Source organism: Taurulus bubalis (assembly GCF_910589615.1).
Source record: "Taurulus bubalis genome assembly, chromosome: 8".
Classification (NCBI taxonomy): domain Eukaryota; kingdom Metazoa; phylum Chordata; class Actinopteri; order Perciformes; family Cottidae; genus Taurulus; species Taurulus bubalis.
This window is the reverse complement of record NC_136596.1, coordinates 19,798,152-19,816,261: the sequence shown is the minus strand read 5'-3', so window position 1 is coordinate 19,816,261 and position 18,110 is coordinate 19,798,152. Positions and strand designations below refer to the sequence as shown.

The window sequence follows — 18,110 nt, the reverse complement described above, 5'->3', positions numbered from 1 at the left end:
TATGCTATCAGCTGTCCATATCTGGCAGAAATATGGACTCCTTCATCTGGGCTCCAACACTTTTGTTCCCGGGAGGTGTTAGCGTTCCTGGCCAGGTGGAGTGAACCTGAAGCCAAGCCAGGGGAGCAGGGGCAAGGGGGGGAGCTGAATCTGCCAGTCTCCTGGGGTATTCCCTACTGTCCCGTTACCTCCCATAAATCTCAGTGCTTTACGATTAGGTATATAAAATGAGTCATAGATCTGGACGGTAAATAAGAGCTTGTCAGTGGGGCTGACGCCAGGCCCAGCTCCTCCTCCACCTCCTCCTCCTCTGCCAGATAGTCCCTCTGTAACCCGGCCATCAGACTGCTGCTATTGAGTTGAGGCTAAAAAGGCTCCAATAAATAAGCCTGATATTTCCCTCAGGACGTCTATGGTGCCACCCTGAAGCATGCTTGCATACACTGAACAAACAAAAATGTCCAGCATCAGAATCAGGACCGCCTGGATGCCAACAATATTTTATTTCTTGTTTTTCAAATCATCTTCAAGATGGCTTTGCCCTTTTTGATTCTAATTACTTCTCTGAAATAGAAAAGCCAGGAAGTCAATGGATCAATCCATTTCAAGTATATTCAAACTGTATGCTGGACTGCAAGACACTGATGTCTTTTAATGGACCTTCAATCCATAGTTGCAATTAAGCATGCAAAATATCCCATTAAGTAACTCCACTTACAGTGTATTTACTGTGGAGCTGTTTGGGTGTTTCTCAGAGTGCGTCCTCCATGAGGCTGAGAGAGAGCAGTGGCGAGATGACCTGGGGGAGGAGTGATGGTCTCCAAATGCACTAACACAATGATGGGCACTTCCTCTGCAGCGCCAGCTAATCATTGTTGCCGATTCGTTTACACTGGTCCAAAATGACTCCCTGAATGACCGCCTTTGCATATTAAATAGACAAACTGACAATAGGGACACGCTGTTGGAGGACATGAGAACGGCTAAACACCAGCAGTGCCGTGGTAGTCGGGGGAACAGTAGACTCATAATACCGTATGTACAAATGGGAACCCACTGGCTGATTGATAGCATATTAAACAGAATTGTGTTACTGCCTATCCACTGCAAATTTTGACAAGGCACCTGCGAAACTGTTTTCAACATACATCAGCACCTATTCAGCATAACTGCATATAAAGTGCACTGCATCTCTCTGTGCCAGAAAAAGAAAGGAGGCTATCAGGAGAAAGAGGTCTGGAAAGGAAAGCAGAGAGAGTGCATGGCTACAGGCGTGCAATCAGCTAAGAATTCAAAATCTCGCCCAGTTTATACAGTTCTATAATCAGAGAGCAAAGAAGGAAACAACGCCATTGGCACCGCGGCAGAGAGATTCAAAACATTTTCATTAGTGAGCGAAAAATAAGTACTCCTTAGTGAAAGCATCGCTTCTTTTTGCATAAGTTTGATGTTTAAGAAGGAAGATTGGATGGAGGACAGAAGATTTGATGTGAAGTCTGAACTGAGTCTGTAAAAGGGTGTCTAACTAGTTACACAATCTGATTTGTATTGTTGTTTTTCCTTTGTCAGAAATAGGAAGCTTTAATGAAGCTACAATAAATAATTGTAATTTAACTTATGTATTACATTTGTGACAGTGAAATACAAAAATGTATACTGAAAATATGGTCATTTTTAATAATGAGCGTTGCTGTCCTCTCGATTCAATACACAAACTAGGGATGCACCGATATCGGATTGGATATCTGTTTTAATGGGACAGATCTATTTAATGTAATTCTATGTTTATATAAATTATATTAGCGCTGCAACAATTAGGCGACTAATTGATTAGTTGATTTTGCAGAAGAAGAAAATGAATTGTCAACTATTTTGATAATCGATTATTTAAGTAATTTTTCATGCAAAACGGCAGAAGATTCTGTTTACAGCCTCTTAGTTAAGGACATTTCCTGCTTTTCTCTGTTTTATACCATATTAAACTGAATATTTTAGGGTTTGGACTGAGAAAACAAGATTTAAAGACATCACCTTAGACTTTGAGAAACTGGGATGGACTTTTCACTATGTTCTCACATTTTATAGACCAAACGAGAGACAATTATCGGAAAGATTAATTATTTGCAGCCCTACATTATTGATTCCTGTTTAAGTTTAGAAAAATATGTATACTTGAATTGTAATTTCTGTTAATTTAGAAGATTTATGTAATTATTTGTTACATTTTGTTTTACAAAGCCAAGAAAGCAATTGTTGAGTCAAACCAGACACATTAAAGGATGATCTTTGTCACTTCCATACAGTGAGGCATACAGCTTATTAATTATACACTGGTATGGGTTCGGTACTATCAGCCGATAGTCGGAGCCCAGATATCCACATCGGTACTGAAAGAGTTGGATCACTGCATCTGTAATATAAACTAACAATATCTTTCCATTGAGGTTAATAAATATCTACCAGGCTACTCTAAAGTTCACAGGGGAAACCAGGGAAAGTAATTACACTGGTAATAAGCAGCAGTCTGCGACGTGCCAATGTTATTTATGTGTCAATATGCCTGCATGCCATGATGCCAACATGCCATTATGTTACACTAACACCATCTTGTTTATATGTAAACATGTTGTTGTACCTCTGGGTCAAAATGTATGCCAGTGTCATTTGCCAATTTGTTATTATGTCAATATGCAAATGTATCATTCAATACGTCATTATGTCACACACTAAAGCCAATATGCCAGTTATGTTAGCAGATATTACCAGGATATAAAGAAAACATTGCTGCTATTGTATAGTGACCCGTTTTGTTTGATACTGAGATGATGACATTTATTCAAGTACATATACAAAATATCAGGACTGTCATAAAGAGCTGATGTTCCTGTCTCGCTAAGTTAGTCTGAGAGTCTGTGATCTCCGTTTATGTACTTGAAAAGGGATGTGCTCCTCCTGACGCGTCTATTGTCTTAATATCCTTATAGCTGAAACCTTTTGTTTATCTTATTTCAATTTTTCCATCACTGCCTCGGTGTCCTTCTGTCGTGTTGATGTCTTTCATCTGCTTTATCTCGCATGCCTATGAAGTGCTCCTGAGCTTCTTTTGAATAAGAACGCTACATACATACAATATCATATTATAATTATAGTTATTAAGAGGGATCAGTGTCAAAACGGTTATGTTGTGTGCCGTCTTCCTCCTCAATGTGTCTGGATCTTGTTCACCTTTAAAGACAGTAGAACTAACGCTTCAACATTTTGCTCCTCATTTTCAACAAGATTATTTAGTTATAGAAGCAAATTATTTTGCATTGTGATAAATAATTGTTTCCTGAAAATCCTACTTTTACCATCATCCCCCCCTAAATCACTGATGCATGTATCATCTTAATGCTCCATTGCCTCAGCGTTATTGAAGGTGTTTGGGGACTAGGACACTTTTGACTGCTTGTAGCTTTTACTGTCAACTACGCTTTTTTAATTGTTCCTTTTATGGGAGCTGCCTTTTAATATCTGCATTATTTCAATTGAAGTTAATACGATTAGTGAGAATAGTAGAACAAAACACTATTATCTCTACTTAGTTTTGTGTTAGGGTCATTAAAGTCATTTTTCGTGACAGTTTATGAGGTGAGACATTGTCACAGACACAGCAGGATGACGTCTGGCATTTTAAAGCTCAGCTAATTGTCATTTTTAGTGCTCTTCTTTCACTGATATGTTTTCTTAATTATTTGGGTTAGCCTACATGATCATATTTTCTAGCGATAGCATGGAGTAAGTGGAATTATTTATTTGCACTTTTAAGTATGTTCATGTTGGTCACATTATTGATTGATCTTTTTGACTTGAATATATTGATTTAACCCCATCAGGACAGAACATTATTGATTTTACAGCACATCGCACCATTTGACCTTGATTACTGAAACATTTCACTGTTTAAAAAGGACACCGTGAAGGCGTCTATTTGTATTTACACATGATATATGCATTTATTAAATTAATCTTTTTTTTACCTGTACAAGGGGGCCAAAGCAATATTATTCCTTCTACTATATGTCATTGATGTAGACAGTATCAAGGCTTTCTGTTTGGAGATAGAAAAGTGACATCTGACATGCATGAGTGCTCCTTCATATTGCCCCATACTTACAGGACAGTATTTATATTTCATAAAAAGTTCTTCACTCTGATCTCTGACACACTGAAGGCTCCTCAGAGTGATCACACAAGTAATATTTGGGGGTTGGGTGTTAAAGAACCAGATGTGCAAAAATGAGTAGCACTCTGAAGAAGGATTATCTCCTCATAATTCTGCCTACGTATCGAGTCATAACTAGACGTCGTCAGCAGTTGCGGAGAGGTTCTGAACATTAAGTTTATGTGCTCCTCATTATTTAACATGTTAGGGTCTCCCCACAGCCCAATGAAATTTTGATGGCGGTATTACAGCTAGTTTGTTGGCTCCTCACTCCTACTCACTACTTATGCAGATGCAAAATGGTAAGAGAAGTCTCTCTGGACCGACCCACATTCGCACAGGAAAAGACATTAGACTAATCCACCTTTCCTGCTCTGATGTGAATAAATATTCACGACTGATCTTCAAAAAGGGCAGGATCAGAGAGCGTTGGATTTGCTGCAGCCTTGGTGGTGGTGTTGTTGTTGTTGCAGACATGTATGATGAGGCCAGACCCCTGCCTGGACAGGCCAGGGACTGCAGTGGTGCAGTGATTTGAGCAAGCCGTTTCCTGCCTCTCCATCTGCATACAGTAAAAAACAAACATTCCTGTAAATAAAGACGGCTGTCCAACAATTGTCTTCCCAGCGACAATGGTATTGACCGTAGTCAGATGCTCCGCTGATTAAAAATTGATCCATTTTGAAAAATCTAATCAACTGAATAGGATTCTTTCATACATGGGGTGGGGTTGGGCGCATTTGTTGGGGGTTGAGCAGCTGCTGACACAGAGAGGCAGACCTGTTATTAACCCCTGCACCTCCATGCAGCCCCCTGCACCCTGCTCCCCAGTTCACATCCCCCTGCGCCCCGGGACTAGACATGGCCCAGACGGTCTGAATTATTCAGCAGTCTGAGAGAGGCTCCGGCCACTTGGCCTATTAATGCCTGCCAGTAGAGGCTAGTGGCTCTAATGGCCAGTCCAAAGGAGGCCCAGTTCCCAGTGGACTGTAGGAGGGCCGCTAACGCCAGGCTGCAGGGGATGTGAGAGCGAATTCATCAGGGGCTGAGGTCGTGGCAGGTTAATGATGCCGCACGTCTAGACGAACGTTGGACTCACACCCTGCCCAAAAGGCAGTGGGGGATGGCGTTGGGATGCAATAATATTTTTATCTTTGAAGGAGAAACAAGCCCTGCCATATTAAATCTTGGGGCGCATGTATGAAAGAGCAGGATTGTTGACTTTGACCGTGATCCACAATTGACCTGAGGTTCCCGCCTCAAAAATAACACAATGAATATCTCCAGTCCCACCGATATGACCACAGCCCATGTTATATTCTAGCAGTACACTTATCAGTTTAGGCTAAATGAAAAGAAAGTGATGTAAGTAACATTTATCACAAATGGATCAAATGTTCCCAACATAGCTGAACATTGGAGAGATTAAAAGATTGTCTACACAACCCATCTCTGATTACTCACAACCCCTCATCATCACTGCACAAACAATCCCAACAGCTTGAGAGGCCCTCAACTCCAGCACAAAGTCACTCAGTAATCAGGGCATCTCCCCCATAGAGAAAGGGCATGAAGCCCAGGGTGCGACTCTCATTTGGGAGTTGCTTTGGTTGCCATGTGGTCTATCACCTTGGTGATCGTGTGCATCCGCTCGCCGTCTCTGGGGGTCTAAACACAGTAGTAGATAGATACAGGCATGGACTGAGTTACAGCACAGCTGATCCAGTCAAGAAAAGCAGAATACATGATCTATGTGGCATCTATCTGGAGGATTCCTCATACTAAGGGCTCTCAGACAAAAAGTAATCATTGTTGCAACGGAACACTCAGTCATCCTTCAGCGTGAGGACAAACGCATTATAAAGTCCAGGCAGAGAGGCAGAGGAAGGTATTCTTATTATCATCCACTGGAGATTTATGCACTTGAAGGTTGAGTTCTTTGAGTGAGTGGGCTCGATAAGTCTGATGAAGCGGAATGAGTTTAGCCTTCAATAGGTACTATCTGCGCCGGACTGCACTGCCGCCACAACGCACGCTCTTCCCTTATCCAGGATCTGATGCCAAGCACATTTACTGTTGAGGTCAACATCACTGCCATGATTGAACCAAACCAAGGGCATCCCATGGAGGGCTACAGGAGGGACACAGACACACCCCGCGCCCATTTACACAAAAGTAATTTCCCCAGCTCCTCTCACTCAAGGTGACCAAGCACATCATTCAGAGACCCTCGCGAAATGATCCTGATGGCCTCATCGCAGCAGAGATTCTCCCGTGTGCAAAACAAGTCAGCGAAAAGCATGCGGCGAGAGGCTTCAAAAATACAAGTCGTCAATTCAGACCTCCAAGCAAGAACGTACAGGCCAAGCAGACAACCACATGCTTCACTCGTTATTTTTTGCTTGGCTGCAGCTAAAGATCACATGCTCGCTTATCATAAAGAAACACTGTATCACAGTCTCAATATTGGTACTGCATTAATAATCAATTGGATCATTTCCATACAGCGTCAAACTGAGTTGAGATATTGATAAACATTCCTTTGAGGCGTGCGTTGATCTCCTGCAGTCAAGTACTCAGGAGAATCCAAAAGCATGTCCACTTCGCAAGCATGTCCTCTGGTTTGTCATACAAGTTGACCCACCCCCAACCTCGACCACATTTTTGTTCCTTAGGCGTCCTCTTCCTCCTCTCGCATAGAGCAGGAGCCTGGAGCAATGTTTAGCTAAACCTGCTGGCCTACGTAGGCAGAGAGAGTCCCCAGAGGGCTGAACAATCAGACAATTTCAAGATCATGAAGCATTAAACCAATCCCGGCAGGGTACACTAATTAAACAGCCGAGCCCGGCACAGCCAACCAATCCCCACAGAGCAATTAAATCCATCCCCTCTAAAACACTGTGGAACCTGTCTGGGGAAAACTGCCACGGAGTGAGAGGGAGGAGAGGAAGAGGGAGAGATGGGGAGGGGAGGAAAAAATATCATAAAATTCTTCTTCTGAAAAAAAACTATAGGGGGAATGCAGCAGGAGGCTAACAAGGGAAATTGAAAAAAGAACGACTCCATTCAGTTCTTTGTTCTCTTCTTCCTTGTTTTGCATTAAGATTCAAAATGTCTGCTTTTTCTCTCAGTCGGGGGGATGGGAGGGGAGGGGAGGTCTGTGACCACATTTCAATGCAAAAAAATATAGTGACCCTGTTGCGATCAAAAGTTGCATATTTAATTAAGATTACAAGGTCTGGGAAGCACTCGTGAGACAGAATAGCCTCAAGGCCTATATTACACACCGGCAGAGCTGCTAACACAGTTGCAAACCCTAATCAATACCCTGATGCCCTGCCCTATGAAAGTAAATGAACAGGTGACAATGGAGGCATGACATCACTGGGCTTTTCAGGGAACAACAAAACCAGATGAAGTGAGGGGCAGGAGACACTGTACCTCCGACACACCAGCAATAACTGATTAGACCACATGTGTTAACATATATAATTGCTGACATTAATAATAGATCATGAATGAATAGGAGCAATACTTTTTTTACAAAATCTCACGGTTAGGTCGGCAAAATCTGCTGTTCTGTTATTTCCTTGGAGAGGCTCCGACAAAGTGCAAGTGTATTTCGGTGGTGTTGAAGAGGAGCCGCGAACGCCAAAGGGGTATGATTCAAGCAGGAGCGACTGCAAACCAGAGGTGTGGACAGGGAGATAGACTTGCTCTTTTCTCCCCCGACTAAGGCGGCGTATAAATCACAGTGCCCAGCTTCATGTCTCCACTTCCTGTTTCTCTCCATTAAAAATGATAAACTGTACCTCTTGAAGCCACTCGCTCGCTTTAGGGTCCCAGTCTGCACCTTCGCGGTGAAGAAGCGAGAGTACGCGGCTCAGATTTATTCTATCGCCTCCCATTGTTGGGGATGAATAAGAGAGTAATTAACTGTGTGGGGGTAGCAGCTGCACAAAGACAAGAACGGCTTACACAACAAGCCTGATCCATCTGCTTTTGCTATAACGCACCTTTTGTATTATTTTGATAAATAAGAGCGCATCTGCTTAGTAATAACAAATGCTGGTTTAATACTCAAAAGACCAACAAGAGGCCGTCTTTCCCGGGTCTTCTCTCTTCCCACTTAAATGAGGACAAATGGGCCTTACAAATGGGTGGCATGCGCAAGACGAGTATTCCTCCAGTCTGGTAAACACACTCTGAGCAGTGGCACATAATGAGAGAGGCTGAGATCCCTGAAGACAACCTGGAGAAGGTAAGTGAAGCATTGATCTCATGAGTGCTCTGGGCCCAGGAGCACCCATCACACCATGCTAACCCACGCTACATGACAACCAGCATCAGAACACACACACACACCGTACAAAAGCTTGGCACCTGCACATTTGGAAGAAGAAGAAAAAAAAACATGTTTTTTTTTTCTTTTTTGTGGTCATGATGGACGAAATGGACAACCGAGGAACGAAATAGAGCAAATGAACCTCTGCCAAGTACAGCTGAGGCTTGCTAGGTGGAGAGAGACGGGGCAGACTGAGAGTAGTGGGATTCACCGTGAGCCCGGTAAAAGGAACAAGAAAGGACTGGTGCTCAATACGTCTGCTGTGGCGTCAGACAGTCAAAACAAATAAAGCCAAGGCCGCGGTGGAGACGCGCAGCTCAATATGAACTTGCTGGGCATGGGACCGTCTGTCAGCAGGGAGAGAAGACACAGCTTTATACCCATGCCGATGAGCCATTACCTCTCCCCTCCTGATGCTTCCGCCTGGCTCGCTGTGAGGGAAGAAGAGGCTGCCCTACCGCCATGCAGCCGTCCTCCAGCAGACTAATGTGTCCCTGAAGTTTTGTTAAAGCTGGTTATTTACTCCTGCAAAGCAATTGCTCCAGCCTAGGGGCAGCAGAACCGAGGACGCACCGCTATGAAAAATCTGGCGTCTCTTGCTCTTGAAGCACTGTCAACTACCAAGGGGGCGTTCCTGCTGAAACATTTGCGGGGACTGCTTTCTTGGCACAACTCTTCGTAAGAGGCAACATTAAAAACAGCAAGCCTCCAGAAACTGAGATACTCGGGCAGGTATAGTCAAAAGACCAACATGCAACATTAATTATTCGCACCCAACCATTCGTTTCCCACCGTTAACCACGTGGCATTGTGCGTTTCTGCAAGTCTGACAGAGGGCTGATATGAAACATATTCATGAGACGTGTTTTGGGTTCAGGAACATCGACACTCAAGGCATCCCATGGTTTACAGATACGTACAATGCTTGCATTTTTTTCCGGCGTCGGAGTTGTTTTTACATAGCTTCTATCTTTTATTGCACAAGGTTTGTATTAAAGACATAGCTTCTATCTTTTATTACGGTTTGTATTAAAGACCTCTCACGTTATATCGGTGTTACGTTGGACCCTATATTTCATTACAATTCTTCCTCTAACTCATTTTATGAGCCAATCAGGGACTGAAATGTCTGATTTAGCGAGATACTGATGCGGTGATAGGTAGCATGGTAGCAAGACTCTTGCTGCAACTGTAATTTTGTGAAAGCTGTGAACTACAAAAAGGAAATTGCATTCACCACCATTGCATCGGGGGGGGGGGGGATCACAGAGACGTAGATGTCAAAACTGGGGGAAATAAAACCAAAGCTAATTGCATGGCTAAGATAAAGTGAAAGAAAAAAAGAGGGGTGGGAGGGGGGGGGGATTTTGCGTGAACCAATCATTTAATATTAGCGCTTTCAGGACATTTCAAGTATACAATTGCTGATATAGGCAGTAACATCATCACAACCAGGCTTATCAAACGGCAGCACATCCAGCAGTCTGCAAACAGGAGCACAAGCAAGGCAAAATGATTGGATAGGTATGGAAATCTACTTGAAGGAAGGTCAAAGTGATTAAGCTGACATTAATGACAGGCCTAGTCTTCCTGTGAGAATGCTCATCGTAGCCGTCTCTAAACCCATTTGTCATTCTGCTTCCAAAGCTGAAGCATCTGCTTTGAAGTCTCTACCACTAATGCTACACAGAGAGGTTAAACAGCTTAATGCTGAAGTCTGTTTCACTCCTCTCGCTCTCTAATGTTCCCTGCGTTTTATGTACCAGGGTTATGGCTCCTGGATTTCACATCTCAATTTGCCCCAGATAGTCCTGTAAAAGCTCCTCTCTTTCTTATTTGCTTTGTTGTCACTGTCAAAAGGAAGAGAGGGGCAACCCGAAGGATATGGGACCGTGACAGACATGCCCCACCCATCCATTCACTGGAAGTGGTAATAAAGAAAGCATTTTAAGAAATGTTTATATGGGAGGCAAGTGCGACTCAAACCACTGCTGATTATGATGATGGGGCAGCTTTTACATTCAAACGCAGCACTTAATCTGTTGAAGATTTAAAAGACCTGACAACAAAAGACGAGCCTGCTAAAAACGAAATAATGAGCACACATACTGTATAGCACTCACTGTGGAGGTCAACTCCAAAGCCTTTTATGTCTATCACAGCATATCAATGGAATGATACAGTCATTATGATAAATAATACAAGATCTGAGGCGCTCTGGATTTACTTATTCTCCGCCACAATGAGATTATACTGATGCATGTGACATTAACAATATCAGCAAACAAATATATGAAAGCATGAATGAAATGGAGACAGAGACCGATTTTCACAGCCAATTTGAGATTGCAGGGTTAGTGCGTGTGCGTGTGCGTGTGCGTGTGTGTGTGTGTGTGTGTGTGTGTGTGTGTGTGTGGGAGCTACTGGCAAACAGCACACAGAGCAGGCTGGCAGCAGAGGCAGCCAGGCTCACAGGCTGCAAAGCAATTTCACTGTTTGGCAATACTGTTGTCTCTGTGTGCGGATTAGAGCTGACACCAGAGCAACTGAGTCATGCTAAATGTAGTACAATCACAGGCTTTTGTTCCTGATCTAAAACCCCACTGCCTCTTAGATTCATGGTAGAGAGAATGGAAACAAGGCTAGGAAATGGTAACAAATAAGCGGAGCATTATTTCGCCGTATGAGCGCAGCATTGCGACATCGTTAAAAACAACAGAGGGATAAAAGTAACTGGGAGTAAAGGGCTACACAAGGAGGAACCGAAGTCTTAAAGTTGAATCAAATACATGTCTTTTTAGTCTGCTTTGAGGATATCCTTTCTCTGAGTGCTTAAAGGACAATTAAATGTGTGATAAATGAATAACAAATATGACATTTCCCACTGATAGGATAGGATGCTGCGTTGTTCTTGGTGGTTTGACCACACATTCGCATCACCTGGCTCTGCAAAGTCCTTCGACAGGCTCAATGCTCTCTCTCTCTCTCCAGGTACCGTATTGGCCCAGAGTTGTTTTTGGGCCTGGCAGGACCTGGCAGGACAGACCCTGACCCGTCCTTTTCATGCTCGCCCACAGAAATGCCATCTGGCTGGTGTGAATGATTACCACAGCAACGGCCGGGTGACCTGCAGCCAGCAGGAACCAAGGTCACTCCACCTCAGCGCTTCGCACTTTCCCTGCCCTCTTTTCATCAGCCTGCAGGTGAATTATTCATCCTCTACAACTCGGAGGCACAAATCTACCGTACAAAAAAAAACGAAAAGGAAAAAAAATGCACACTCAGTTTACTGATATAATAGCATGCAATGAGACACTACACGTTCCAGTGTGAACTGCTAAGATAAATAGCTCGTAGATGTCCTCAGATATAGCAAGAATGCCGTATGGGGTTAGACGGGGGAAAAGCTGTAATGATTCCACGCTGCCAGGACCGGCTCCAACCATGACTGAATCAGAAATAAGTGAATTAATTGATTTCTGACATATGTAGCAGAGGGTGTCACATTTAAGCTACGGGCATGTTTGCAACCAGAGGCTCGTAAGAATATTTACCAAAGCTGCTGACAATAAGATAATGTGATCAAATCGATGCGTTAAAGGTCCTGTGAAACGTTAAATGTTTCGGCGCGCAAGGGACATCATTTCAGTAGAAAAAGAAACCACCACTTTCGACACATGCATGCGTTTGTATCTTTGTCAACTGTCACATGATCATTGCCAACACCAAAACTTCATATGATGAACAAACCGGGTGAAAAGCATCATAGAAAGGGCACTTCTCCAGACTACACATTGAAGATAAAGTCAAGGTGTGCTATTCATAGATGCTATAACTCAAGCCAATTATGGATCTATATGTGCATTTTATCTTATTTAATCTTGAAGACTGAAACTATGTGGACCAATACGTGCATTTCTACAACAACCTATTTTCATAAAATAACCTGTTTGTACAATCAACCATGTACATAACAGTGTTTTTTCCCCACAATATCACTGGGACTAGATGGCAATATGATCCAAAAGCCTCAAATCAGGGCTGGTGCAGATGTTAGCACCTGATTTGAGGCTTCCACCGGTTCTTCATTGACGCAATTATTTACTTTGCCACCTTTATAAACTGACAATAACCCATCTGCAGGTAGGCCAACTGCCATCCTACATCAAAGTTAATTTCCATGAGGATACGGTCATTCAAGGGAACACAAGCGTGAACTAATACTTTTCTGCGGATATCATTATTTTTTATATATAAATAAATGGCTGTATGCCTTATGATGGTGGTCACAGACTGGGGGCTACCCTTTTGTTATTATATACCACTACATCACTGCTCGTGACACTAGGTAATGGCTTGGGCATCCTTAAGGGGCAGTTCAGATTTAGCTCCTAGGCTACTCAGTCATATTTAATGAAAAACCTTGAATGTATACATCTATCACAAATGTTACACAGGGGTGAATCAGGCTGAGAGGCTGCAGAGAGAGAGAGAGAGAGAGAGAGAGAGAGAGAGAGAGAGAGAGAGAGAGAGAGAGAGAGAGAGGGAGGACGACGTGGAGCCGCAACAACAATAGCTGCTCCCTCGCCCCTCTGGATCCCAGCCTGCACGAGAGAGAGGTCCAGCGGCCGGGAGCCGGAATAACACTCGGCCAACACCAGACAACCCGAGAGCCACCAGATCTGATTTCTCCTCCTCGGTAGGCTTTTCCGAGGGACACGGTCTGCTGTGCTCCTGTCATTCCTCATGTTACAGAACATCAGTCAACCGGCAGAGACGTTGCCCTTGCGCCGAGCCGAGGCTGATTTACAAACATTAGCGGGGAATACAATTACACAGCCCCCCCGGCCGAGCAGCCCTATGCGGCTTCAGGAGAGAGGAGAGGAGGGGTGGTGGTGGAGAGGGGAGAGAGAGAGAGAGGGAGAGAGAGAGGGGGGAGGTGGAGTGGACACTGAAAACAGCGTTTAGCTTTCTCATCCTTAATTCAACGCTCGCTTGCAGAAACACTAACGCATAGCCTGTCGGCGTTGTGGTTTATAAATGCAACTTTGCGCTCAGTGGGTTAAGCTATAGGCTCCGAAACTGACACGCTATTGAATAGGGCCGTGTGTGTGTGTGTGTGTGTGTGTGCGCGCGCGCGTGTGTGTGCGTGTATATGTGTGTGCAGCCTGCATTATGGCTGTGATACAAACAAACTGCTCACCTGCCACATTCTCCACGCTTTTAATTAGAAACATTTGTGACCGCGACATAACGGTCCGGAGCCTCGGCTTTTACAAAAGCTCTTTTTTTAGGCAACTAACTGGCTCTATATGTTGCACTGTCGGCGACGGTCTCTAAATGTACAGTCTACCAAATAAAAAACGGACCACATGCATATATATATATATATATATATATATATATATATATATATATATATATATATTCTCCGTTAAATGTCCGAACAGAATGTCTCAATGTCCACAAAATAAACTTTCCCAATCACAAATGAAACTTCGCCAAACATGCAAATTCTTCAAGATACACACACACACAAATGTAAAATCACAAGAATTGTACTATTAGCCTACTGAAAGATGCAGCAGCAACGCAACGGCCGTCGACACAAACCGCATAAAACATTACGCTGGGTGAAAAAGTTACAGCCTATGTCCAAGAACAGAGATTCAGGGGCGCATTAAAAGTTTCCGTGCATGTAAGTACGCCGGCGCTTGTCGCGGACGATAAAGAGTAAAAAAGGCAGAAAAGCTAATGCATGTAAACATCAGTGCTGTCCGCGGTGCTGATCCCAGATCGGTGTGGCTAACACAGAGGCTGCGCCGCTCCACGGTCGCTCCACCGCGGATCAATGATTGAACTGAACAAAGGCAGAAGAGAGATCAATTTCTAATAACTATCAATGCAAACACCGCTAGCTTTCGCCTCGCGCTCCCCCGAAACGAGACAACACACCCCGGGGTACAGTGGCGAGACGTACCGCTGGAAAAAATAAGCAGAGAAAGGTGAGAATAGCACTAACCTGAAGCCGCCGTAGATCAAATTTCTTCCAATATTGAAACATCGATCCTACATCGGCGGCCATCTTGGGGGATATTGAGGAGATTTTTTTCAGCGGCTGCAATAAATATGTGGGCTGGATTCCCCCTCGTTAAACAACGTTTACGATCACCGGTCCCACTTTTAGAAAAAAATAGCGAACTGACTTGATACGAGACTCCGCCGATAGGTTTGACAAGTCTGCCAACATGTTTTTGCGGAAGTAACGGGGGGAAAAAGTAGACGATATTTTTGGAGAACTGCCCGGGTCTTTGAAAAGTAAAGAGCAAGTGTGTCCGTGCCTCCGTTCCCAACATTAACTGGACAATTGCACTTGATTTTGCTTTGGCAAAGTTATCAATACTGACGTAAAGCCCGGGGTTGATCAATACCGTCTGGAAAAGGGAAGGAGATGATGTGTAGATTAGAGGAGTTCAGGGAATTTAGCCAAGCCTACTTTTTTTTTTTCCTTTTTTTTTCTCCTCTTTTTTTGTACAGTGTTTATTACAGGAGCATACGGGACAGTAGACTGCAATTAGAGGCAGTGTTGGAAATTAAGCTACATTATCGACATATGCAACCCAACTATTATTAGAATGTCACTTTACGTTAGTCCACGTGTCGTTTTCTCATCGTGCAAATTACACAATATATATCAATTGAACTCTGTGTCCATGTTTGAAGAGAAAATGTAACATATTTACTGTTAATGAACTGCACTTTTAAATAAATCCTTTAGAGAGATGTATTGACATTGAAAGTAGCATATATGTTCTTTATTCTTAGGGTATGTGTGTATCTGTTTTTTTCTTTAAAACCTATTGACTATATCGAGACATTATTACTTGTCAGAAAATTGCTTTTCAAGACCACATTTGATAATATTTAACATTTTATATGTTTTAGTTTTTTACTATTTGGGGATTTTTGTGGATCATTTTGCATAAATTGTCCAAATCTGTGTGCCTACATTGATAATTTGTGTTCAATTTGTGCATTCATACTCATAAGAAATAATAACGATGTACATGTATGCGTGCATGCAGTGTAAGAGAATAAACATGTGCTTTTAGATTGAAATAAAACCAAATTGTGTTTATGAAATTGACAATTCTCTTTATAATTATAACGACGGCAACATTCGAAGCAGATATAAACTGTCAGGTGTTTTACTTTGTCTAACTTAATAAAGCACGAGGGGGCTCTTTGTCTACATGAAAGAAGTCATTCCTCTGGTCAGGCTGCTGTGTGCTCCAACACTGGTGCCAGGTGCTCCCCCTGCTGCCACCACGGTGTTAGAGGCGAGGTTATGTGCAGATGAGCACTGTGTGATTTCCTCCATTAATTATACCTTTATCAATGAGTGAAGGTATCCATCAAAACCAATTGTTTTAGTCCACGTTCCACCCCGTGGTCACCGTGCATCAGCTTCAGTGTGCGGGAGCTTCCAGCCGATATGAAAATCAGTCTCAGGTAGAAAATAATATCCTCATGGGTCATATTTTTATCACTGCGGGGGACAATGACATATTCCTCTGCCATAGACAAACACCTACGGGGAAAGAGAGGAAAGATTATTAAAAGTTTTGCTTATTGCTCTTTATTTGTGGCTCTAGGGTGAGGCTAAGGATTCATAAATAATAGTGGTGTATAAGAAAACAAGAATTCACTATCGAACTGCAGAAGACAGTTTCTAATTTTTTTTTACAATTCATGAAATATGAATGAGAATATTAGCACATTGAAGGAATAGCAAATTTGTCTGAAATCTTGTGATTTCCTGCATTAATTTTGAAACATCCATTATCTAAAGATAAGCATTTATGCAACTTGACATTTGAGTAGATGATCTGATCAGTAGGCAACACATTTCTTAATAATTTCGTAATAAACTAATGATCAGTAGGCAAAACACATTTCTAAATAAACTAATGGTGTCTTTATATATATATATATATATATATATATATATATATATATATATATATATATATATATATATATATATATATATATATACTGTATATATGAACTCTCCGAGACACACTTCAGCTGGGCGAAACAGGCTGAGGCTCTGGGTCAGGACACGTCAGTGAATAAGGACCTACAGTAAATACTGTTTTCTCACGGGACCTTGTCTCCGTGCCCACCAGCACACCCTGCTCAGAACAAAAACTCTTGTTTTGCTGGCGGATCAAGCAAAAGTGTTTGTAATCCCTAACATTCTCTGATAGGAACACTGTACTGTGGCTGAACGGGAATGTAGAGCACCCTTGGCTCTGTGGGGACGCAGGTGGGACCTAAACCCACCATTTCCTCTCCAGAGGCGGACTCTTTGTCTGTCGGCCCCCACCCTGATTCCACATGAAAAATAGCTGAAACTCGTAACCTCAATCAGTTATGAATATAATCTTGACCTCACATTCACCGCCGTCATCAACAAAGCACAACGGGCCTCTTAAGCCTAATTTAAAAAAGTAATGCATGGTTACTTAAAATGAGGACTGTGTGCACAGAAGGGAAATTATCCAAGAGCTAGAAAATTATTGTTTTGATGAGGTCAGTGGATGAGGGATTTAAAACGACCGTGTTTTCTGAGAAGAAAGGCAGGACATCAGTGTGGAGAGGATGACAGTTCATGAAAAGACAAACTGTTGGTGAGTGATGGAAGTTTCTTTGAGCTTACTTTGCAGCAAACCAGCTCAACCACCATTACAGGCAACTTGTGTCGTGTTCATCAACTACTATTAAACCTCTCGTCTCTTGTTGTCCTGGAGGAGGTATATATAGTTCTCTCTTCGACTCACTACGATGTAGTCTTCATGGGAGATTCATTTCTGAAGAGCCTGACAACATGTCCACTAATAAAAGGCCGGATAGCAACTCAACTCTGGCAGATGCAATTACAATTAGTCTACCTTTACTATGACGTGTGTGTGTGTGTGTGTGTGTTTCACAATGTTTTGTTACTTCTTCAGCAATTACCATAGCAACCTTTATTCAACCAAACAGGTGGATCAAAGCGAAAGAGAATGATGGTCTGCCAGAATGTGAGAGGTCTCTGCTTTGACTGAGCAGTTTCACCAGTGCAACATATTATAATTCTTAGCAGGAGCAAAGCGTTGAAACTATAATTATTTGCATTCCAGATGTCTTTTATTGAGCTTCCCCTTTACCCCCTAACAACGAGAGTCTGGAGCCTATACCTGTGCTGTAAGGGTTGCATCCTCATCAACAGCAGAGCTGCTCACAGTGTAGAACACCACCTTCCATCCACCTACGTGCTATGCATCTGCACTATGGCTGTATTAAAATGACATTTTTTTTACTGGGTGGGTGATTAGTGAACCAGATGAAGGTTTATTTAAATATTCATTAGAAAATGTGATAATGTCTTGCAATTTTTATGAATAGAAATCATAATCAACATAATGAAATACCTCATTTGGTGCATGATGCAATTAGATAAAAGTGATTTTATTAGAGCTGAATCTATCTATATACGGACAGTGTTTCATTAAA

General features: G+C 42.6%; 1 protein-coding gene across 1 annotated transcript in view; it reads right to left on the bottom strand.

Moving 5' to 3' along the window:
• Window positions 1–14,634, bottom strand: part of cux2b (cut-like homeobox 2b) — a gene marked incomplete at both ends in the record, with an annotated part of 85,696 nt that extends 71,062 nt beyond the window's left edge. The window contains one exon of the mRNA XM_079221816.1: window positions 14,572–14,634. Coding sequence (XP_079077942.1) covers window positions 14,572–14,634 — 63 coding nt within the window. The remainder of the gene's footprint in view (window positions 1–14,571) is intronic.
• Window positions 14,635–18,110: the final 3,476 nt, after the last annotated feature.